At 50.6% G+C, this 24,301-nt stretch overlaps 1 protein-coding gene across 1 annotated transcript in view; it reads left to right on the plus strand.

The window, feature by feature from the left end:
• Nucleotides 1–2,137: 2,137 nt before the first annotated feature.
• The window catches only part of FAM83F (family with sequence similarity 83 member F), a 36,226-nt gene continuing 14,062 nt past the window's right edge, over nt 2,138–24,301 (plus strand). Inside the window, exon 1 of the mRNA XM_035266322.3 lies at nt 2,138–2,691. Within this exon, the coding sequence (XP_035122213.1) occupies nt 2,194–2,691 (498 nt within the window). The 5' untranslated portion in view covers nt 2,138–2,193. The remainder of the gene's footprint in view (nt 2,692–24,301) is intronic.

Genomic DNA, 24,301 nt, shown 5'->3' on the forward strand with positions numbered 1-24,301 from the left:
TCCCTGCACATACCTTTCTCTTGGCTCCAATTTTTTCTTTAAGAAATGCACGTTGGGGCCATGTGTGGTGGGGCTCGCACCTGTAATCCCAGCACTTTGGGAGGTGGAGGCGGGCGAATCATGAGGTCAGGAATTCAAGACCAGCCTGGCCAATGTGGTCAAACCCCATCTCTACTAAAAATACAAAAAATTAGCTAGACATAGTGATGGGCGCCTGTAATCCCAGCTACTCAGGAAGCTGAGGCAGGAGAATCATTTGAACCCAGGAGGCAGAGGTTTCAGTGAGCCAAGATCCGCCACTGCACTCCAGCCCAGGCTACAGAGTGAGAGTCTGTCTCGAAAAAAAAAGGAAAAAGACAAAGAAATGTACATTGGGGACACACTGTGTACTCGGCACACAGTAGGCATTGAGTAAAAAATGTTTGTTGAGCCCACTTACTCTCAAAGCATTTGACTGTGTTTATTAAAACACTCTCATCACTCCTATCCTCCACTGTGTTTTACTGTCTATCCCTCCCCCTGCCCTGAGCTCCTGTGTGTCTCCAAACTATTGAGTCTGGCATCTTGTAGTGCCTCAAGTCATTAGACAAGAAACTAGATGCTCTCCCATCTAAGGACATAATCTGTCTATATGTACTTAAGAGTGGAGCATTACCAGGAGTGAAGCTTTCCAGTTCCCAAGATGGGTAAAGGACAAGTAAGGTGATGGACACCTTGCTGCTCACTACCCCCAATCTTTGGGCTGACACAGGATGCCAGAACTGATTATTGTCAAAAAAAAAAAAAGTGCAGACATTTGAAAATCTGAGTCCCATGTTTCCGGACCATGAAAGAAAGGCCTAGAAATGGTAAGTGACCTTTTCAAATTCCCTGGGGTGAAAACCAGGTCCCCAGTAACCTGTTGTTTCACAAGAAAAGGCGAAAGGGGAAAGGCGGCTGTGATGTCAGGGAAAGACCTCCAAGACACAGAAAACCTGGCAGCCCCCATGCTCTGCCTCTTTCACAGGAGACCTGGGCAACGCACACGTTTCTAGGCCTCAATTTCCTCATCTGTAAAATGAGGGGGTTGGAGGAGCTGGAAAAGCTCCTTCCAGCTCTGAGATGCTGTGCTATAAAATGAGAGAAATGTGAATGAACCTTTGGTTGTTATGATCTGAAAATATTTTGAATGTGGAGAATCAAATTGTTCAGCAGTGTATGAACAACATAATATGTTAATGACTAAAACGATTGTGTTTAATCCGATGGGAAACAGCAGAGCTGCTACCTCGGCTGCTGGGGCTGCTGCTGCTGTGTGTGTGCGTTTGTGTGGTGTGTGTGCACGCACGTGCGGCTTCCTTTCTTGAGCTCAAACATATATTTTGAATCACTAATATAGTAATCATGTCTCTGGCAGCCTATCTTGCCCAAACACACACACACTACACACCCTATTTCAAATTAAAGTGGGAGCGAGGAGGAATTCCACTGCGGCTCTTTACATCATTTCTGTTTGGACGGCTGTTTTTCTTTTCTTAAGAAATTTTTATAGTGAAGGTGTTGGACTGCCTGCCACGGAGGCCTCTGATCTCAGAACTGGGACGCAAGGGTGGGGAGCTCAAGCTCTCATTAGCATTTCGCTTTCGATCACCCACTGCCCCTCCTCAGCCGTCACAATCCCGTCCTGCAGCAGGGACCCCCCAACACCCGACCCTCCAAGCGGGAGAGGGGTCAGCTCGGCGGCCCCAGAGGCGACCCGGCCAGAATACGTGCTCGGGGCTCCACGTGCGCGGAAAATGAACGCGCACCCGCGACGCGGCCGGCGGGGGCGGGCGGCAGCGAGGGCCGGGCAGCCAACAGCCAACGTTCACCCCGCGGAGGAGTCGGGGCGGAGTCCGCACGTGGGTCTGCGACGGCCCCGCCTCCAGGGGGCGTCCTCTCGGGGACTCGGGGCCCCGGCTAGTGACCCCTGCAGGCCCGGGCCCGACCGCGGCCCCGAAGCCGCCCCGAGGTCTCGGCGAGCCCAGTGGAGGCGGCGGCCCCTCCCCGCCCGACGGCTACTCCCGCGCGGATTGGCCGCTCCCCGACGGCGGGCGGGGCGGGGCGGGCCGGGCCCGAGCTCGCGGCCAGGTGAGGAGCCCCGCCCCTCGGCGGCTCCAGGTGCGGCGGTGGGACCTTCGACAGCGGTGGGGTCCGGGCCGGGGCTGAGGCGCCATGGCCGAGTCCCAGCTGAGCTGCCTGGACGAGGCGCACGTGAACGAGAAGGTGACCGAGGCGCAGGCCGCCTTCTACTACTGCGAGCGGCGGCGGGCCGCGCTGGAGGCGCTGCTGGGCGGCGGCGAGCAGGCCTACCGCGAGCGGGTCAAGAAGGAACAGCTGCGGGACTTCCTCTCCAGCCCGGAGCGCCAGGCTCTGTGCGCCGCCTGGAGCCCGTACGAAGACGCGGCCCCCGCCGCCCCCGCCGCCAACGCCCGGGTCAAGAGCAAGGCCAAGGCCAAGACCCCCGCGCCGGCACCGGCCGAGCCCAGCGAGTCCCTGGCCTACTGGCCCGACCGTTCCGACACCGAGGTGCCCCCGCTGGACCTGGGTTGGACGGACACTGGTTTCTACCGCGGCGTGAGCCGGCTCATTGTCTTCACCCACCCCCCCAAGGACGAGAAGGCGCCGCACCTCAAGCAGGTGGTTAGGCAGATGATCCAACAGGCCCAGAAGGTAAGTCCCCCTCTTTGTCCCCACATCGCTGGGACCCCAGTCCCAGTCCCCTGGACCAGGCCCCACCTCCCAGGTAGGGCCGGGACAGGCCGTCCTGAGCACACTCTAGAAAATGGGCCCCAACACGCCCCTACCTCGTGGGGCTGTAGTGAGGCCTCTAGAGTGAATAGCTGGGAACATGTTTGGCACATTACAAGGTGCTAGACAGACAGATGTTAGCCGTCGGTAGAACAGCATCGGGAGGCGCTAGCTCTGCTCTGTACTTCTGAAACTTCCCTGTCCAGTCTCCCTCCTCAGGGAAGACTGGAGACCGAGGCCCTGTGGTTAACATGCATCCCTCAAAGGTCTTGATAAAAACCTACGTGCAGCCCAGGGATTTATAGAACATAGCCCAAGCCATTTTCTCATGTGATAGTCAAAGCAACTTCAGGGAGTGGGTGGTCGTGACCTCCCACTCCCACCCATTTCCATGCTGCTCTTTGGACCACCCCTCTCTCATAGTCAAAGCTGGCCTACCGCTCTCACAGTCATGGCCACTCCTGGGTGGGATACTAGGCTCCAGCCGCCTGGAATGAATGGGGAGAGCGGACACATATTGAGCACCTACTGTGTGCCTGGCCCTGTGCTGGGCGCCTTGGCACAGCAGGTCAACCTGGCTCGGCAGCTCAGGAAAGGGCTCCTGCTTAGCACATCTGCCCTGCTTAGGAGTTGGAAGAAGGGCTGTTTCCAGTGTGGCTGGTAAGGCCAGTCAGCTGTGGAGCAGGGGGAGGACTTTAATCTTTATGCCTTCAGGTAGGAGTCCTGGGGCAGCTTCCAGATCAAATATCAGATGCCCACTACATTTAAACTTTCAATAAACAACACACAACTTTTTAGTATCAGTTTATCCCAAACATGACTTGAGATGTACTGATACTGAAAAGTTCTTTGTTGTGTTTCTGAAATTCAAAGAGAATGGGAACATTTTGTACTTTCATTTGCTAACTCTGGCTCCCCTACACTGAGATTTGTTGAGAAACAGCAGCAGCCTTTGGTGCCCAGTTCAGAATATACAACAGGAGTGCTTGGGCTCATCATTCTGATTCCACTCAATGAGTGAGGTTGGAGTCCTGGTTCCCCTCGAGGCTGAATAGGCCTGAGGAGGAAAATGGAGCTTGAAAGACCATTCAGGAAGATGAGTTCGTCTTCCTGAAAGGGATGATCTAAGTAGTTGGCTAGATTGGCTACCAGAAGGAAGGGTTAACATCCCCCTGTGTGCACTTGTACCCTCCCTCTCTGCAATTCCTCCCTGTCTGACTGAGTTTCTTTGTACATTGTGTTCTGCAGAAGAAAAAGGCAAGATTGGACACAGAAGAGGGAAAAAGGATGTAGGCGGCCGGCCATACAGGCTGCAGCTGGAGTTAGGGGTCAAGTCTCATGATGTTGTACTAACAAAGCCTCTGTTTTTTAGCATTTAATACGTGCCATCCACTGTGCTAATGACTCACCTGCATTTTCTCATTAGCTTTTCCCAGCAACTGGGTGAATAGGTATTTTCCTTATTTTTGGAGGAAAAGACATCAGGATTCAGAAGTTTCTTGCCAGAGGTCCCATGGCTAGTAAGTGGCTAAGCCAGGACCCAAACACCAAAGCCCTTGCTCTTACCCACTGTGCTACTCTGCCCCAGTGCCCAAAATAATGGTGCAGTCTGATTAAGCAAGGGGTTTGAATGAAGGTAGCCTGGTCACAGCCTGGAGTACAGGTGGTGTACTCCTGTTACAAGAAGGGGGTGACAGGGCCCTGGCCACCGAGGCTTCTAGTCCCATGTGGGATGACAGGACTCTCTCCTGCATAGTGAGGTATTTTTAACTCTAAATATTTAACAACAGAAACTTCTAACAATTGTGAACCCATCTGATAAGTACAGGTTTAACCAGTAATTTCCTGAGGGCCGACTGTGTGCCAGGCCCTAACTGGCCATGAAGAAGATGTACGGGGTGTCGTTTGCCCTCCAAGAGCTTAACAAATGCTCAGGCTCTGCCGGAAAGAAAAGAGTTTTTAAGGCTGGATGTGCCTAATCTGGGAAGTCTTCCTGAGGGAGGTGAGTTGCAGAATTGGAAAGGGAGAGAGTAAACTGGAAAATGATACTCTCTCGGTAAGAGAGATTTGGGCTTTGAAAAACCAAGGAGGTTTGACTGGCAGGAAAAAGAGCTGTTGTGGGAGGAGGTGAGCACTGTGTGGTGCCTGGTGTGGGGACTCTAAAACTGGGCCCAAGGCAGGCAGTCACCCCCCAGGAAGCAACAGCATTGGACACTGTCTGTGCCCACCCAAGTATCAGGACCTCTGGACCCTCACCCTTAATCACTGTCTTGAATGTCTACATAGTCCCTTCTTCCCAAAGACCCTGTGAAGAAGTCGGGACAGAGAGGTTGACCGGGTTTCACAGGTGAGGAAGCAGGCACAGAGTAGGAAAGAGGCTTGCCCAGAGGTCACGCGGCTGGTTCTAGAAGGACCCAGCTTCTGCTCTAGGAGGCTGTTCCTTCCGACTGCTGCCTGTCCCCCACCCCCATGCCACCTTGTCCAGCTGGCTGGCAGCTTTCCCTGGCCATTAACTTAGATCCTTCCTCCTTCCCTTTCGCCCCGAGGGAGGGAGTTTTCTTTGTTTCCAGTGAGAGTCTGGCTGCTATGAGGCCAGGTAGGGCAGACTGAGATGGTTTACCTACAGGGACATGGGGAACTACGGAGGGGAGGCAGCAGGACACGCACACATCCAACTGTGTGCCAGAGTTTGCATTTTATTTCATTTAATCATCGGAATAACCCTGTGAGGTGCTGTCATTTTGGTTCCCGAGTCACAGAGAGGATACTAAGGTTCAGAAGGAGTTGCCTGTGGCTGCCATGTCTACAGTCAGTCACAGGCCAGCGGGGGAATCTGTACTTGGTCTTCAGGGATATGGAGAAAGGCGCCTAATTAGGGGACAACATGCTTTGAAACGTGATTGGGGCTGAGGGAGGAGGGGCTGAGAATGGGCACCAGTGAGGAAACAGCCCAGCAGGGGCCATGTGGACTGGGAGGGCCTTTGAAGAGGTCCGGCTGAGCCACCTATATCCTGGGCCTCTGCAAATGTCAGAAAGCCCTTCCCAACCGCCATTCAGCTGTTTACTTGTGGGGTAGGGCTTTTTCCTGCTGGGTTTTTTTTTTCCCCTTTGGAGTGATCTGCTTACCTGGGTGCCTCTGAATGATGTACTTTGTCTACTTAAGTTACAGGCAGAAAGGGCGCCTTTAGGGACCCAAAAATGATCTCCTGGCCTGTGCTATGCTAGAAAGAAGATGGGGGAAGTTGATGGTGCTTGGACCATTCAGGTCATTTTAACTGTCCGGGAGTGGACTTACAGCAAACCCGTGTGTAGATTGGGAAACTCTTGGTTCTTATTTGCAAAGCCAGAGTAAGGGGAGCAAACAACTACAATCTGGATGGGCTGGCAACTTGAAAGGATTGTGCACCCGTTTGGCCATTGGACAAATACTGAGAGGTTTACTGCATGTGCTAAGCATACTTTAATGGAAAACAGACATCCGAAATCCACCTTTGCTCTTAAATAGCCTAATCTTCTGCTGATCCATCATCTAATACAGTCTGAGGAGTGCTGGATGAAGGTCATGGTGGGAGGGGCACTAGCCCAGGGAAGGCCTTTTGATGCCAAGGACCTGTGAGATGGCACCAAGCTGCCTGCCCATCTCGTGCCCAGGCTCCCTTGTGACCAGCGGCCTCCCATTTTGAGGCTGCTGGTCGAATTTAGAGAACGTTGCCTTGTGCTTTGGGAAGAGAGGCAAATTGATCACACCTGCTTCTCAAAGATTGACCCTTGACCCCTGCATTCCTGCCTTGTACCCAAATGCGCCAGTGTCCCAGCTAACCAGCTCGTCTTGGTTTATTACAAACTGTCCAATCTCCTTGACACCTCAAAAGCTGCGTAAGGCAGGGTCTGGTCTTTGTTACACAGAGGCTCCTTCTGAGCTTCAAAAGGGTGAAATGACTCCCCTTCAGACCAAGGAAAAGGAGGTTACACAGCACCCCCGGGTCCCTGGTTGAGATTCCCAGTGACCCCAGTGACCCCAGTGACCCCATGCAGATTATAAACAACCTAGGAGAGGGAGGGGCTGCTGGAGTAGGTAACATGACTAACTAGGAGCTGCTTTCTATTTTCATTCCTGTTGTAGTTAGTGGAATAGGCCTGTCCGGATGATTTAGGAAAGAGTAACCAGCCAGGCTGGTCCCTAACCTACCTCTGCCTGTTGATGGGTCTGTCCCTTTTCCTTCAAGGCCTCTCTAAGAGGCCACCTCTGCCTTGGCATTTCATCAATTTGATTTTCAATCCAGAAGGTCCACACAGTTTGCTTTGGAAGAGGGCGTTTTTTCCTCCTTGATTGGGAACTTTGGAAGAGAAAGACTGGCTTACTCCCCTCAGTTTCCTGTCCGGTACCCCAACAGTGCCCTGACTGTCACAGATGATCAATTATCTGTTTATAGAATTGAAAACCATCTTCTCTTGGCTGCCCATCCCTCGGGGGAAGCAGGTGTCTGGAGCTGTCCCTGCTGAATTGCACATTCTCCTGGGAACTTCTTTAATCTGCATCGTAACAAGCCGGCTGGCAGCAGAGAGAAGAATGCTCTAAATTGGGGATATGGGGCACAGGAAGGCAGGTGCCTCAGGGGATTTAGAGAAAGGCTCCAGAGCTGGAGGCATGGCTGGCTGAGGTTAGCAGCCTTGGTTTGAGGTCTGGGCAGCTTATGGGAGGAGGATATGGTAACAGCTGGCATATAGATGCCCCCAGGCATGGCAGAGTCCTGGAGTCATCAGCTCAGCTCCCCACAAGACTCAGCTTTGCACATGGTGGGCCTGGCCCCTGACTAGAGCCCCCCGTCTTTCCCCATTAACCTCAAATGGCACTTCCCTCATTCAGCTACACTGGCAAATGGTACCAAGTGCCTTTTTCATACCAGGCACTTTGCTGGACATTGAGATACTGCAATGAAGCAGATGCCCAAAAAATCCCTAGTTTAAAAAATACATAATTTTTTAAAATGTTACTGGTTTTTGAATTCCAAGAGTCAGGCAGTACATTCATTAGTCACCTCAACACCTTGTTTGAGAGCTGGTCCCAATTCTTGACTTGCTCCTAATACCTTTCCTACCTCCCTCTTTTCCCCATTATCCTCCTCCCCTTCCATCTAAGGGGAACAGTTGACTTTATCTAGAAGCTCCTGTGCTGCCTTTTAGAAGCCTCTTCAAACTCACAGAGCAAGAAGAGGCCTCTCAGGCAGCCCAGGGACCCACAGGCCCCATGCTCTCCTAACCATTCTACCCTTCTGCAAGCGGCCATGCCACATGAGCTTCGTGCCAGAGGCACTGGGCGGTGCCAGAGTCCTCGCTGCATTAAGGCTGGTGGATAATGGCACAGCTGCAGCTCCAGAGAATAAGAGCACTTCACAGCCCTTCTGTGATCTTGCCCCAGCCTGTCCGGGTATTCCTGGCAAGCCCTGGACGAATCAGCTGTTGGGTTCTGAGTCTCTCTCTTCTATGCTCGATCAGTGATCCCAGGAACCGGAATTTCTGAGCAATGGACCAGCTTCATGTCAAAAACAGAAGACAGGCTCTGAAGTTGAAAGATCTTGATTTCTGCCCTCATCTGACCACTTATTCACTGTTACTCACTGTGTTTCCTTGAACAAATCACCTCCCTCTCTGAGACTCCTGGCAGATAAAATGGAGACAATAATACTGAGGTTCCAGGATGGCTTTGAAAAGCAAGGGGGGGCAGGGCACGTTGGCTCACACCCCCAGCACTTTGGGAGGCTGAGGTGGGTGAATTGCTTGAGCTGATGAGTTTGAGACCAGCCTGGGCAACATGGCAAATCCCCGTCTTTACAAAAAGTACAAAAATTAGCCAGATGTGGTAGCGTGCACCTGTAGTCCCAGTACTCAGGAGGCTGAGGTAGGTAGGTGGGTGGATTGCTTGAGCTTGGGAGTTGGTGGCAGTGAGCAGAGATTACACCACTGCACTGCAGCTGAGTGCCAGAGCAAAACTCTATCTCAGAAAGAATAAAAGAAAGCAAGAAAAACAAGGGAGAAACCATGTGAGAAAGCTGAGGATACTGCAAAGTATCATACAAGTGTTCATTACTTTAGAAAATAACTGCTGTCTTCTCTGTCTTTGCAGAGCAGGGGAAGGAAGGGTTGCCAGATTTCCTCCCAGGAAGTTAGGGTCCCCACCCAGGAGATTAGATGTAGGCAAATTGGGAGTCTCTTCTCATTGCTAGGGCCAAAGGCCCTGTTTGCACCTTTGACAAACAGGACTGGCTCCCCACAGCCCTCCTACCCACTCATGCATGGATCTGCTGGCCTTGATTTGGTGGTGGTGGGCAGTGATCAGCAAGGGCAGCTTTCTGCTGGGCCTCCAAGCTGCCTTCAGGAGGCTGTGGCTTGGAATCCTCAGCCCAGGATCTATGCTGGGATCTGCCAAGGGCAGAGAAGGATAAAACAGGAAGGTGCAGAGGCTCCCTTGTTCCTAAAGCAGGGGTCCCCTGAGGAGGCTCCCCATACACAGTCATCCTGAAAGGCCAGACTGCTGCACGTGCCCAGCCCAGAGAGCCCCAGGGCAGCCTGGGAAGGCACCTCAAGTTCTTTTAGTTTGGGAGAACTGAAGCTTTCATTGGAACAAGAGGGTGGGGCTGCTGAGGTTTAACTATGATGTAATCATCGCCTTGGGCCTGTGTTTCCGTCTTTGGAGAAGAGGGCGGGGAGAGTTGGCTCCTTGGAAATACCTATGGTACTTTGGGTCCCTGAACCTCTGAGGATGGGTGTTTCCCAGAAAGTTCAAAAGTAGGTGGGGCCTCAGTAAACTTCCTGACCTTCTCTTGAAGGTTCAAGGTAGCAAAGCCAGTTCTGTTGGGTGGAGGTCTCAGAAAGACCAGGCCACTGCCAGGTGGAGAGAGTCCACCGCTGGGAGCCAGGGGCCTGGGAATCATCATTTTTGCCCTGCCCATCTCTTTCCTAACTCACTGGGTGATGTTTGGTACATTATCTGGCTTTGATGGGTCTCCATTTCTGCATCTCTAACATGGGGATAATTCTTGCTTATTTCCAGAAATTGTTCTGAGAATCCAGCATAAGGCTATGGGAAAGTACTATGAGAAAGGTGAGTGAGGTGTGCAGTAAAAGAGATTTCTCTGAAGAAGGGCTAACGTTGAGCGACGGGATGGGTGCTCTGCATGCTGTTTCTTTTCATTAATCCAGTCCTCAGCACCTTGCAAAGGAAGGGGTATCTTCCCTGAGGCTCAGGGAAAGCATCAGTTCACAGAACTCGGAAGTAGCTGGGGGCAAGTCCACCCAGGTCTCATTTCAAGGTAGTGTCCATCCATGACAGTTGCCCTTGGGAATTGCCCTCTGGGGCCATCTCTTCCCTCTAAAACTTCCAGAAACATTCAAAGCCTGTGTGTCACCCACCAGGCCCTGGGAGGCTCTTGGTTCTAGACACAGACAAGTACACAACTGCCAGCTGCTCCACTCTGTGCCAAGGCTGGGGAAGAGGGTTCCTTCTGCCCAGTGACATTGAGGCAGGTAACACAGCGAAGCTGGGTACAGGTAGTTTCTCCAGAGAGACCTAGATTGTCCTCTTCATGGCCACTCTCTGGCCCCTTGGGACTTACACCCCTTCCTGACAGGCTGAGACCTTGTAGTGAGTCCCAGTCCAGCAACTGTCAGTCCCTCCGTCTTCTCACCCCTGGGATGCTGCCTCACCTTGGCTAGTGGCCAGATCTGCCTCCCTTTTCTTAGAGTATACAAAGCAGAGCCTGTTTGGGGACAAGCTTCCAATCCGAGTTGGGGGAGGCAGGGAGCAGGGCAGAGAACAGATGAGCCCAGGGTTGTGTCCTGGCTGACCACCTGCCCCCACTTCTGGGGCTGTCCTGAGCCGCCCCCCAAGCTGATTCACTCTAGCCATCCCTGCCCACTCCCCACACACCATGCCACGTGCCATGACCAGCCAACCTCAGCTGGAGCTGCTGCCCTTCCCAGTTTTTTCATTCTCTGAAATCTGTGAGCCTGTGGACTTGCTAATGATCCCATAATCTTAGCTTTGGAAGAGAACCTATGGCTTCTCTAATTATTAGTCTCTCTGGCCCAGGTTTCCAATAATCTGGAAACACATCCCCGGCACAGCTTGCACGCTGGTCATCATTCTGCTGGGCTTCTCGCAGTCCTGGCCAGGCATGTGGGAGGCTCCTGATGAGCATTCTTTTTGTTTTTCAGCAGTGAGTCAGATGAGGGTGGGGAGGTGGGACCTAGAACTCTCTACCTTTCGGTGGGCCATTAAGGACAGACTGTGAGTTTCCTTAACTCACCCACCTCGGAGGGCTCCCAGACCACCTGGATATTCCCTGCATTCGATCATTCACTCACCATGTTTTACTGAAACCCAACTATGTTCCAGGAACCAGAAATTTACAGAGAGTACAATGAGAACACTGCCTTAAGTCTTATGGGGGAGACAAAAGGAAAATAAATTACAGCATAGTCTTGGGGGTAGGGGTGTTGATACCTATTACTCATTGATCATTTAAGTGCTAGGCAAATGCCAGCCCTTTTAGAATTATTTATTTATTTATTTATTTATTTATTTATTTTTCAGAAGGAGTCTCGCTCTGTCACCCAAGCTGGGGTGCAGTGGCTCCATCTCGGCTCACTGCAACCTCCAACTCCCGGGTTCAAGTGATTCTCCCACCTCAGCCTCCCAAGTAGCTAGGACTGCAGGCGTGTGCCACTATGCCTGGCTAATTTTTGTATTTTTAATAGAGACAGAGTTTTGCCATGTTGCCCAGGCTGTTCTTGAACTCCTGACCTCAGGTGATCCACCTGCCTTGGCCTCCCAAAGTGCTGGGATTACAGCCATGAGCCACCATGCCCAGTTTTCATATTTTTAGTAGAGATGAGTTTTCACCATCTCTATGGTTTGGCCAGACTGGTCTCAAACTCCTGATCTCAAGTGATACCCCCTCTTCAACCTCCCAAAGTTCCGGGATTACAGGCATGAGTGGCCACACCCAGCCTATTTCATTTAATTTTTTTTTTTTTACAACAAACCAACAGCTTTTCATTTTACAGATGAGGAAACTGAGGTTCAAAGAGGATAAGGTCACACCGCCAGTAAATAGAAAGCTAGATGGGAACTGAGATGTGTCTGATTCTCAGGCTTGTGCACCTGTACTCAGCCCAGGTGAACAGAGGCTTCCTGGGAATTGATGGCTGAATCAGCCAGTTGTGGAAGGGCAGGGCCAGCTGTGTACAAAACTGAAGGCTTGGGACACATGGACTCACACTATTCCCATCACTTGCATGCCCTCCTGATCACTTTCAACCATATCCCTCCCTGCACTCTCAACTTGCCTCTCTAGGGAAGCCTCCCAGGTAACATCATCTGGCAACAGCCAGAGTTATCCTTGCTGCTTCTCCGCACCTCCCAGGCAAAGTGCCAACTCCATTTGTCTTACCCTGATAGATCAATCAAGAAATACCCTGGCAGACACTTCTTGAGGCCTGCCTCGCTCTGTCCATGTACTCGAGAGCTCAAGGCTAGTAACACAAACCAGCAGATGATCCTAAAAATTGTTTGTGTATCTTCAATGGACTTTTTTTGTAGCAACTGATTTATCTTGCTAATTATGTTTGGCTTTAAGCTAATGTTAAAATGAGCTTGCATTAGATAATTTTCACCAATTAACACCAACTTAGTGCCGAGAAAGTCATCCCAGAAGCTTGCCGTGGGGCAGGGAAAAGCTGGCCTAGGATCTTACAAAGAATTGCTCTGCTTACACCCTGGCAGGTCACGACACATGGTTGCTCACGGCTGAATTAGTTGGCCTTGCTCACATGGGTGTCATCTGTCTTCCTCCTCTGGAGAGCCAGCCTGGGTCTCCTTTGTACATATACCCTCCTTCATTCAACCTTGTCCAGAGTGATGGCCTCACAGGGTCAGCCTGACAGGAAGTGACCCCTAGGGGGCGCAGCAGGGAGACGAGACCCACAGGGTCGGTATCAGAGCCCCACATTGAAGTCAAGGGCTCTGGGAGAGGGAACAGCTCGGCTGGGTGGAACTGGGCTCTGAGGCTGCCAGCGTAGGGAGGGAGCCCGGTGTTTCATGATGTCAATTAGTGAGTCCAAGACAATGGAACGCAGCCACAGACAGCTGGGAAGCCCCAGCTGACGAAGCACAGATGCCCTGCTGCTGGGGTGGGGCAGCCTCGCCTCAAAGTGGGAACAAGACCCTGTTGCAGCCAGGCACAGTGGCTCACACCTGTAATCCCAGCACTTTGGGAGGTCGAGGTGGGCAGATCATTTGAGGTCAGGAGTTCGAAACCAGCCTGGCTAACATAGTGAAACCCCATCTCTACTAAAAATACAAGTTACCCAGGTGTGGTGGCATGCACCTGTAATCCCAGCTATGACGGAGGCCGAGGCAGGAGAATTGCTTGAGCCCGGGAGGCAGAGGTTTCAGTGAGTAGAGATCATGCCACTGCACTTTGGCCTGGGTAACAAAGTACTACTCCATCAAAAAAAAAAAAAAAACCTGTTGCAGCTCTGGATTTGGCTCTGCCCATGTGGAGACATTCTGTTTAGAGTGATGGCAGGGCTCTGTCCCCCATTCCTCATGGATAGATGGGGAGATACCCCCATGTGCTTAGACAGACACAGCCCTGGGCAGGCAGACGTGTATCGTAGGGAAGGCACACATTGCACTGGGGACTGGGGATAGGGGGTTGATCCTGGGACAGCCCTGGGAAGAGTGAAACAAGGACCTCAACAAAGAGCATTCCCATCACCACAGGCTTAGGAGGTGACAGTGTGAGTTTAGGCACCAGCTGGAGCCTGCTGGTGAGTTTGGAGAAGATAGAATCATCTTGTGGGGTATGAGCTTATTGCCGGGGAAGAGAGTGGATGAATGCCTTTTTGGAAGCACATGAAGGGTCTTCAGCCAGGCTGAGAGGCTTCGACTTGACTGTGGGCAATCAGGGGCCACAGAATGTTTGGGCAGGGAAACTGTGCGCTTGGGTCATGTTATGGGGTCCGTCTGGGCAGGGAAACTGTGCGCTTGGGTCATGTTATGGGGTCCGTCTGGGCAGGGAAACTGTGTGTTTGGGTCTTGTTATGGGGTCCGTCTGGGCAGGGAAACTGTGCGCTTGGGTCATGTTATGGGGTCCATCTAGGCAGGGAAACTGTGCAATTGGGTCTCGTTATGGGGTCCATCTGGGCAGGGAAACTGCACTTGGGTCTCGTTATGGGGTCCGTCTGGGCAGGGAAACTGTGCACTTGGGTCATGTTATGGGGTCCATCTGGGCAGGGAAACTGTGCACTTGGGTCTCGTTATGGGGTCCGTCTGGGCAGGGAAACTGTGCGCTTGGGTCATGTTATGGGGTCCATCTGGGCAGGGAAACTGTGCAATTGGGTCTCGTTATGGGGTCCGTCTGGGCAGGGAAACTGTGCACTTGGGTCTCGTTATGGGGTCCGTCTGGGCAGGGAAACTGTGCGCTTGGGTCATGTTATGGGGTCCATCTGGGCAGGGAAACTGTGCAATTGGGTCTCGTTATGGGGTCCGTCTGGGCAGGGAAACTGTGCACTTGGGTCTCGTTATGGGTCCGTCTGGGCAGGGAAACTGTGCGCTTGGGTCATGTTATGGGGTCCGTCTGGGCAGGGAAACTGTGCGCTTGGGTCTCGTTATGGGGTCCGTCTGGGCAGGGAAACTGTGCACTTGGGTCTCGTTATGGGGTCCGTCTGGGCAGGGAAACTGTGCGCTTGGGTCTCGTTATGGGGTCCGTCTGGGCAGGGAAACTGTGTGCTTGGGTCATGTTATGGGGTCCGTCTGGGCAGGGAAACTGTGCGCTTGGGTCATGTTATGGGGTCCGTCTGGGCAGGGAAACTGTGCGCTTGGGTCATGTTATGGGACCTGTCTGTCGAGAGGGGAACAGTCAGGGTAGCGTGAATGAGCACTGTGGCAAGGTAAACCTGAGCACCTCCTGTGTGCCAGGCCCTGTCCCAGAGGAAGAGTGGCGCTCAGCCAGCAGGGGCAGGCACTAGGCAAGATTTTATCTAGGCTTGATTACATTTCTTTGCATTTCATAAGAACCATAAAGTAGCCTTGTTTTACAGGTGGAATTCACAGGGGTTAAGTAACTTGTCCAAGGTCTCACAACCAGTGTGGAATCTCTGGCACTTTCCACCCACCAAAGCATACTTCTGACTGTTGGATTTATCCATGTAAATCTAGAGTCCAGAGATGAAAGGAAGTTAAGGGGTGTTCTGTGGGGACTGTGCAGCAGGCACCCCTCCTGCGGGCAGCCATGCAGCCTCTTCTCCTTAGCTCTCCTCTACTCTCCTCTCTCCCCAGAGTGTGTGCAGGGGGAACTTTAGAGAAAGTTTGTTGTTTAGTGGTTCCCACTCTACTGGTGTAAAAATTGGTGATAATTCAGATGGGGTCTGTTGCAGTCTTGGTGACAGTCTCTGCAGTGTACCCGGAGTACTTAAGAAACCGCCTCCTCGATGCTTCATCTCCATAGAGCACTTTTCTGTGTTCCAGCGATGGCTGTGCTAGTTAGAAGTTGCAGGCTGGGCACGGTGGCTCATGCCTGTAATCCCAACACTCTGGGAGGCCAAAGCAGGTGGATCACAAGGTCAAGAGATCAAGAGCAGCCTGGCCAACATGGTGAAACCTCATCTCTACCAAAAATACAAAAATTAGCTGGGGGTGGTGGCGTGCACCTGTAGTCCCAGCTACTCAGGAAGCTGAGGTAGGAGAATTGCTTGAACCTGGGAGGCAGAGGTTGCAGTGAGCCAAGATCATGACACTGCACTCCAGCCTGGTGATGGAGTGAGAGTGAGACTCTGTCTCAAAAAACAAAAAGAGGTTTTGCTCTGGTTCAGCCCGCCTTGAGATACTTTACTTTGGCAGCAGTTTTCTTAGCAGTGCATTGCGGCGTTCAGCATACGGGTATGGCTGCATGAACAGTTCGTCACGTAGGTTCTTCCTTAATTGGGCTGCCCTTCCCCTCAATTAGTTCAAGTTTTGACCTTTCTGGGAGTGTAGTGTTCCCTGAGCTTTAATCACCTCCATGGGCTGGGCCTGCTGGGCGTCGCATTGAGCAGAGGAATAGCATCCCCACCTCCATGTCTGTGCCATGGGAGGCGCTGGCTGTCTGGCGCCCCTGGAGCTCAGTGGGCCCCCCACTGGCTGTCTCCTTCTTTCTTGCCCACTCCCTGAACGGTGGCCCCTTTGTTCTGGGCTCCATCACTTCGGAGAAAAGAGGCCACCTGCACTTACCCAACGCTCACAGCAGGGCAAGTACCGCACTGTTGTAGAATCTCACTTAAAGCTCAGCACAGCCCTGTAAAGGCATCACCTCCGCACTCTAAAAAGAGGAAACCAAGGCCCAGTAAATGACTCACTCAAAGCCAAACAACGAGTAAGCCTTTCTGCTTCCAGACCGTCTGTTCTCTTGCAAGCAGCAGCTTTCACTCAAAGTGTGGCACGTCCCCCTTGTGCATTCAAGTCACCTGAGTGGGGGTGGAGGATGGAGGCTGCTGTTGAAATGCATTTTCCTGGGCCTTTGCTGAATTTGAGTCTTTGAGGATGGGGCCCTGGAATCTGCATCTTCACTAGGCATACCACATCCCTGCACCCAGGTGATTCTTTACACACTCAAGTTTGACAACCCCTCCCCTGTAGACCTTGATCCCTCTTTTGGGGGAGATCAGAAAAGGAGGTTCCACAGCTGGAGATGTGTGAGTCAGAGGCTGCAGGTAGACCCAGCTCTACCCTCCATGGGAAAGGGAAGGTCAGCCCTCGGGTCCCAGACAGACTAACTCCCCTGGGCTGCCAGACAGCCAGCCATTCTGGGACCTGTTTGCTCAGCTGCTGTCCTCTCTACCCTGAAGGACCTTCGGGCTTGTGGGGAGTTCACCACATTTGCCTTGTAGAAAACGAATTTAAACACAACTGCACAGCGTGTTTTGTGGGATTTCATGGGCATAATCTCATCCGAACTTTCCATCAGCCCTGGGAGGTAGTCAGGGCAGGCTTGGGAGATGACTAGGCCCCAGGCACACCTGATAATCAATGGGAAAGTGTCCCTTCCTTCCCCAGGAGAAGTGACATCACCAACAGGCCCCCTGAGTCAGCAAGCCTGTGGCCTTTTGCTTTTTCACACCCACAGAAGGGGTGAAGCAGGGGATCTTTGCAGGCAACAGCACCCACACTCACCCCAGAGTCCTGAGCTCCACGTCAGCAAGGCAAGGGGGCGCATAGGGTTATCTCTCTCTACCCATGCATCTCAGCTTGCATCGTGGTTTTGTGTAACCAGAGGTGGCCTGGGGTCCTGGCCGGAACAGATTTCTTCCCAGAGCCTGCTGTGTCTACACTGTCTGGGGGTGACACCTTAATGTTGTAGAAAAGCTCAGAACTGGGGTCGGAAGCCCAGGCTTCAGTCTCAGCTCTCTCAAGACCCAGCTGGGAACTTTAACCCCTGGGCTGGGCTAGATGCTTTCCATGTTTCCTCCTAGCTCCAACGTTCTGCACACCTGGAATGTCTTTAAGTGTAGGGGCTGACTTGAATGGTGTAACTTGTGCTTGGCATTTGGGCATGGCTGAGGGGCTTTGGTGGGGGCCTGGCATGCAGCCATGCTGCATTTTCTGCCCTTGCACTCTGTCAGAGGGAGGAGGGCACCTTTTTGTGATTTGCACAGAGGCACTTGCTATCTGTGCTGATGGCAGCCCTGCCTCCTGGCTTCATTTCCTTGGTATGGGACTTCTACCCCTTGGTTAAATACTGTTCTCAACCAGGGCTGGCTGTGACTCCGAGATCCTGGGTGGGTAGAGGGAAGGCAAAGACCAGACCTTCGAGCTGTCGCTCAGGAAACAGTCCCAACAGGTGCCTTCCTTCTTTCCCCTTCTCTGCTGCCCTGAGGAAGGACTGTGTACTCTGCCTTCCAGCCAAACAATCTAACTAGGAATCTTGCTCAGCATTCTTTGTGTTCTCCTTCACCTCAGTGCCTCGTCATTCATGAAATGAAGGAGAAAACTGCAGAGCTGCACCCACACCCACAAACAAAGCAATAGACACAAAACTCCATTTAGACGTTCATGCCCAAAACATGGAGAACTGACTTTGTGCTGAGCTCTGTGCTAAGGGTGGAGATTCTGAAAGAAATCAGGTGGTCCCTGACCTGCAGGAGCCCGAAGCCTAGTCAAGGACCGAGAGGTTGTGTAGCAGACATTACAGCAAAGGGTTAAGGAGCTCTGTTATTTGCCTGGAATGCAATGTGGGCAGGAAGCAGGGGGCGATTAACATTATTGGGTGGGGAGAAGTTCAGGAAATTCTTGGCTGAGTCTTGAAAGATGTATAGATGTTTCACAGGGGTCTGGAAGGGGTAGAAGCAAAAGGACTTGAAACTGCCTGATATGTACATGGTTCTCAGTTTTGCCTCCCAAGGGACATGTGTTGATGTCTAGAGACTTTTTTGGCTGTTGTGACTAGGGGTGATATTACCAGCATCTAGTGGGAAGGGTCCAGGCATGCTGCTAAACATCCTGCCATATACAGGACAGTCCCACACAACAGATATATCCAGCCCCAAAAGGTCAAGAGCGATACAGTGAGAATCCCTGTGTTAGGTACCTGGAGGTCATCCCTCGTGATGGCGAAGAGAGGCAGAGATGAGCTGTGGCCAGGGATGAAGCTGGAGACAGGAAGAGGCCAATCATAAGGCCCTTCAAATGCCGAGTCAAGGAGTGTGGCCCTCTCTTGAGGGCTATGGGATCCACTTGTTTGTCATTTGGTCTTTTTAGGAGTATTACTGCTGTGGAGGATGAGTTGGAGGGCAGAGGTGAGCAGGAGAGAGCAGTTAGAAAGTCATAGAAGTGTGGTAGGAAAGGAGGAGGGTCCGAGCTGGGATGGTACCAGTGGGGGCAGAAAGGATTGACTCAGAAGATCCAGGGTGGGACCTGCTGGGATTCTGTGACTGATGGGATTTGGTGGGTGGGGAGGGGGAGGAGGCTGGTCGGCCTGGCTTCTGGCTCGAGTGACTGGGAAGATGTTGACCTGTGGAGTGCGTGTGTGGCTGAGGGACTTGTCCAAGCTGCAGTCCACTCTGCAGATGTGGACATCTGGCCGAGTGATGCCTCCTCTAGTCTGGGTCGTCCGAACACTCACGGGGCGCAGGGGCCAGGTGGAGCCCTCTAGTCGGTTTTGTTATCTACCAGTAATCATGGAGTCCGTAAAGAGAATTGGAAACGCTGGCAGTTTAATTAAAGCTGAATGGCAGGAGAGGGGCATTCGGAGACTCCCTGCCCACCCTCACTCCCTGCCCAACCGCCCAGGCAGGATATCAGACGAGGAGCTGTTGAGCTTACAAAACACCCGATGAGAAGTCTTACAACATCAGAGGCTCTCTGACAGTGCGCCTGCGACAGCCTATAGAAACTGCTGCCACCTGGAATTAACCTCTCTCCCCAGGCATTGCATATCAGTAGGTAACCAGGTAAAGGACACTGGGGATGGGCAGCCAGCTGGAGGGGGCGTGATGTTCTCCCCCAGCAGAATCTGCTTCCCTGGGTTCTGAGCCCATGATGTCCTGTTTTTAAACCCGATTTTCCATCTACACTGGGAGTTTTGAAGTTCACTCGGTGTGGAGAATCACGTGCACAGTGAAAGACCCGAACAGAGAGAATGGGGAGCTGGTCCCCCTGAGCCTGACGCTGCGGAGCTGAATGTCAAAGCAGGGCCCTCAGAGACCAAAGCGGAGGGTAATTATCACTTCTCCGCAACTAGATTGCAGGAGTCAGCCAGCAATTGATTTTTTTTTTTTTTTGTCTTACAGATATTTCATTGTTTAATTGGTAGTGACACAGATGTCTGGCTCTCACCAGGGCATCACAGTCCGACTCTTGAAAGCCGGGCTGTGGGGACCACTGCCTCTCCCGACATCCTTAGGTGGGTGGGGCTAGGACAGGCCAGCTTCCCTGCTTAATTTTTCAATCACAAAGCACAAGTAAGAGTGTGAGCCTGAGACAAGCTTCTGTGAACCGGTCAAGCTGCCCTCAGCAACATGAGTCTGCTCTGAGCTGGACACCATGGAGTGTTCAGAAATGAGAGGACAGTGAACTCTGGCCTAGACAATACATGGGAGATAAACTATCAGGAGCACCAAGAGATGGTGATCAAGTTTCAGAGCCCCACAAATCACATTGCTGGTGAAATGAAGCCAGAACTCTGCAGGGTGTGTTCAAACCCTCCATATCCAGCCCATGTCCCCTCACCCTTATCCCTACCCCATGCCACCCTGAACTGTGCCAGCCCAGCTGGAGGACTTAAATGTGATTTTTGGTTGGTTGGTTGGCTATTTTGGACCTCAGCTGCAGAGAGCTGATTGTGCACCTTAGTTCGTTCACACCACACTTCTGGCAAGCCTTGGAAGGCCCCTCTCATTTTACCTTTCTCCTTCCAGAGGCAGCCGCCCTCATGCATTCAGCTTATGTCCTCAGACATGTTTGTATCCTTGAAAAGTGTGCAGAATTATTTTATGTAGTGTGTGTTTTTGTTTTGTATTTTGGGATGGAGTCTTGCTCTGTCACTCAAGCTCGAGTGCAGTGGCGTGATCTCAGCTCACTACAACCTCTGCCTCCCGGGTTCAAGCAATTCTCCTGCCTCAACCTCCCTAGTAGCTGGGACTACAAGTGTGCACCACCACACCCAGCTAATTTTTGTAATTTTAGTAGAGACAGGCTTCATCATGTTGGCCAAGCTGGTCTCAAACTCCTGACCTTGTGATCCACTCTCCTCGGCCTCCCAAAGTGCTGGGATTACAGGTGTGAGCCACCATGCCCAGCCTGTAGTATGTTTTTATTTACATAAATGGTATTAGGCTATAGATTTCACTCTTTAACATTTTCATTTGAGCTATCTATTTTAAAGGGAATTATCCAAGTTAGGGTACGTGGAACTACTTCGTCGCTTCTGTCTGCTGTAAAACATTCTGTCACATTCCTCACATTTTCCTCACTCAGTCTTCTAGAAATAGACATCTATGTTGTTGCCAGCTCCTTGCTATCCCAAAGAAAGATGCAGCGAACATCTTTGTTCTGGACCCCATACAGACCTGTGCAAAGATCCAAGAGTTTCCCAGGGGTGCACAGCCAAGAGTGGCTTTGCTGGCCTGTAGCTGTGCACATACGTAAATCCACTGAGTTCTGCCTGTCACTCTGCAGAGTAGCTGCACCAGTGTTCCCACCCAGCAGCAGCGACAAAAAGTCCCCCTTCTTCCACCTACCAGTATTTTGGATTACCCAACTTTCTGATTTTTTGTTAATCTCATAGTTGTAAAGTGATCTCTCCCTTTTATCTCTTTTTTCTTTTCCTTTTTTTCTTTTTTTTCTTGAGATGGAGTTTCGCTGTTGTTGCCCAGGCTGGAGAGCAATGGTGCAATCTTCTCTCACTGCAAGCTCCACCTCCCGGGTTCCAGTGATTCTCTTGCCTCAGCCTTCCAAGTAGCTGGAACTACAGGTGCACACCACCAACCCCAGCTAATTTTTGTAGTTTTAGTAGAGATGGCATTTTACCATGTTGGCTACGATGGTCTCAATCTCTTGACCTTGGGATCCACCCACCTCGGCCTCCCAAAGTGCTGGGATTACAAGTGTGAGCCACCACGCCTGGCCAGTAGTACAATTCTTACTGATACGGTTCTGTAGTATGTCTTACTCTCTGTAGAACAAGTATTCCCTTTTAGCTTTTCTTTTTAAAAATGGATGTAGCTATTTGTGGATCTTTATTCTTCTTTATATCTTAGAAGTATTTGAGTTTCTCAAAAACATTTACTTTTTATGGAATTATGTTGAATTTTGATAATATGGAGAGTATTTGACTTTTTAAATATTGAATCGTGTTGTCTTTTCATGGTTCATTGCTTCATTTATTCACGTATTTTAAAATGCCCTTTAATAGAGTTTCCAATATTTCTTTCTGAAGGTATTTATTTCCAAATACCTTGTGGTTGGGTTTTAACTGTGAATGGATCTTATTTTCTTTCTTTCTTTCCTTCTTTTGTTTTGTTTCTTTCTTTTGGTTGATTATTGCTGGAGTAGAAAAAAGCTATTGGTTTTTTGTAAGTTTTTATGGAATCTGGCAATCTTGCCGAATTCTCTCATTAATTTTAATTGCTTTTCTCTTTATTCTACTGGATTTTCTATGAAAATTATATCATCCTATTAGCCAGGCATGGTGACACACACTTGTAATCCCAGCTACTCCAGAGGCTGAGGCAGGAGAATTGCTTAAACTGGAGGCAGAGGTTGCAGTGAGCTGATTTGCACCACTGTACTTCAGCCTGGGCAACAGAGCAAGACTCTATCTCGAAAAAATAAAGAAAATTATATCATCCTTAAATACTGGTAGTTTTGTCTCCTCTAATCCTTATCCCTGTTACTTCTTTTTTTGTCTTACTGCATTGGTGAGGACCTCCAATACCATGTTGAACTGTAGTGGTGATAGTGAGTATCCTTCCCTTGCTGGAGACTTAAAGGGAATAAATACATTGTAAGTTTCTCCATGAAGTAAAATGTTTCATGTGGGTTTTTGGTAGATAGAGCTTACCAAGTTAAGGAAGATCCCTCCTATTCTTTGTTTTCTGGGAATTATAGTCACAAGTAGGGATCTAGCTTTATTAAATACTTTGTAAAATTATTAAGATAAATGTGATTTCCTTCTCTTGACCCCATAAACGTTTTACATTAAAATGATACCATTTCTGATGTTAAGTCACCCTTAACATTCTTAGGATAAACTTTACTTGGTTATAGTGTATTTTGTTTAGTTCACTTTTTCAAGTGTGTTATCCATGTCATTGGCATTTTTAATTACATTAGCATATAATTGGCCTTAATATTCTTAAATTTCTATTAAGTCTGTAGCGGTTTCTTCTTTCTCATTCAGTATTTTTTTTACATCTCCTCTTTTTTCATCAGTTTTGCCAGAAGCTTGTCTATCTTGTTCAGTCTTTTTAAACAGCCAGTTTCTGATTCAGTGTTTCTGAAGTACCTCCCAGCAATCCCATCTCTAGGAAGCAGTGAAATGAAGACGCTGGAGCCACCTAGGACTGAGTTCCTGGCTCTGCCACATGGTAGCTTTATAACCTTGGACATACGACTTGGCCCGCTGTGTGTTTACTTCCTCACTTGCAAAGTGGGAATAACCCTTCCTCAGAAGAGTTGTGAGGATCAGATTAGAAAGTTTACCTAAAGCACAGGAAATAGCTTTAGGTGTTTGGTACATGTTCATTCCCATCCTCAGTGCCCATATTAGTCAGGGTTCTCCAGAGAAACAGAACAAACTGGATGGGTATGTTTGTGTGTAAGAGAGATCCACAGAGAGACAGAGATTGATTGATTTTAAAGAATTGGCTCAGCTGGGCTTGATGGCTCATGCTTGTAATCCCAGCACTTTGAGAGACTGAGGCAGGCATATCACCTGAGGTTGGGAGTTCGAGACTAGCCTAGCCAACATGTAGAAACTCCATCTCTACTAAAAATACAAAAAATTAGCTAGGTATGGTGGCACATGCCTGTAATCGCAGCTACTCGGGAGGCTGAGGCAGGTGAGTCGCTTGAACTCGGTGGGCGGAGGTTGCAGTGAGCTGAGAACATGCCATTGCACTCCAGCCTGGGCAATGAGAGCAAAACTCTGCCTCAAAAAAAAAAAAAAATTGGCTGGTGGGATAATAAAGATGCAAGGCCAAAATCTGCAGAGTGGGCTGTCGGGCTGGAGACGCTGGGAAGAGCTGCAGTTCCAGTCCACAGGCAGTCTGCTGGCAGAATTCCTTCTTGCTCAGGGGAGGTCAGTCTTTGGTCTACGAAGGCCTTCAGTGGTTTGGATGAAACACACCCACATTGTGGAGGGTAATCTGCTTTACTCGAAGTCCAGTGATTTAAATGTTAATTTAATCCAAAAAAAACACTCTCATAGAATCATCCAGAATAATGTTTGCCCAGCCAAACAAACATATAACATTAACCAGCACAGTACCTTTTGTGCTGTGTCCTTTCCCTGAAACGCTCCCCTCACAGGCCCCTGCTAGGCCACGTGGCACCTGCGCATAGATGAGAAAAAGGTGACCCTTCCCAGGGTAGGCACAGCTCCCTCCTCAGCCAGTGCCCGTGTGCAGGACACACTCCTGCAAGGCAGCCCAGAAAACCGCCCTGCTCGGTTTTCTTTCCGCTCCTTTCTTGGGGTGCCAAAGGCTTTCCATCCTTCACAGTTCAGCTTGCTTGGTAAAGTCTTTCTTGTTCTCCCCTGGCTGGAAGTAATCTCTTCTCTCCACTCATCCACCCACCCCAAACCACATCACATGTCACGCTCTTTAAGGCATTCATCTCATTTATTTCATGTCTTAGTTATTTTGTGCAAAGGTCTTATTCCACTTGGATTAACCCCTTGAAATCAGCATCGTAGCTTCTCTTTAGGTCTTTAGGTCCTCACTCTGCCTGTGGGGCTCAGGAAGCATTCATTCTCCCTGTGTAAATGATTATCGC

The sequence above is a fragment of the Callithrix jacchus genome, chromosome 1, assembly GCF_049354715.1.
Source record: "Callithrix jacchus isolate 240 chromosome 1, calJac240_pri, whole genome shotgun sequence".
Classification (NCBI taxonomy): domain Eukaryota; kingdom Metazoa; phylum Chordata; class Mammalia; order Primates; family Cebidae; genus Callithrix; species Callithrix jacchus.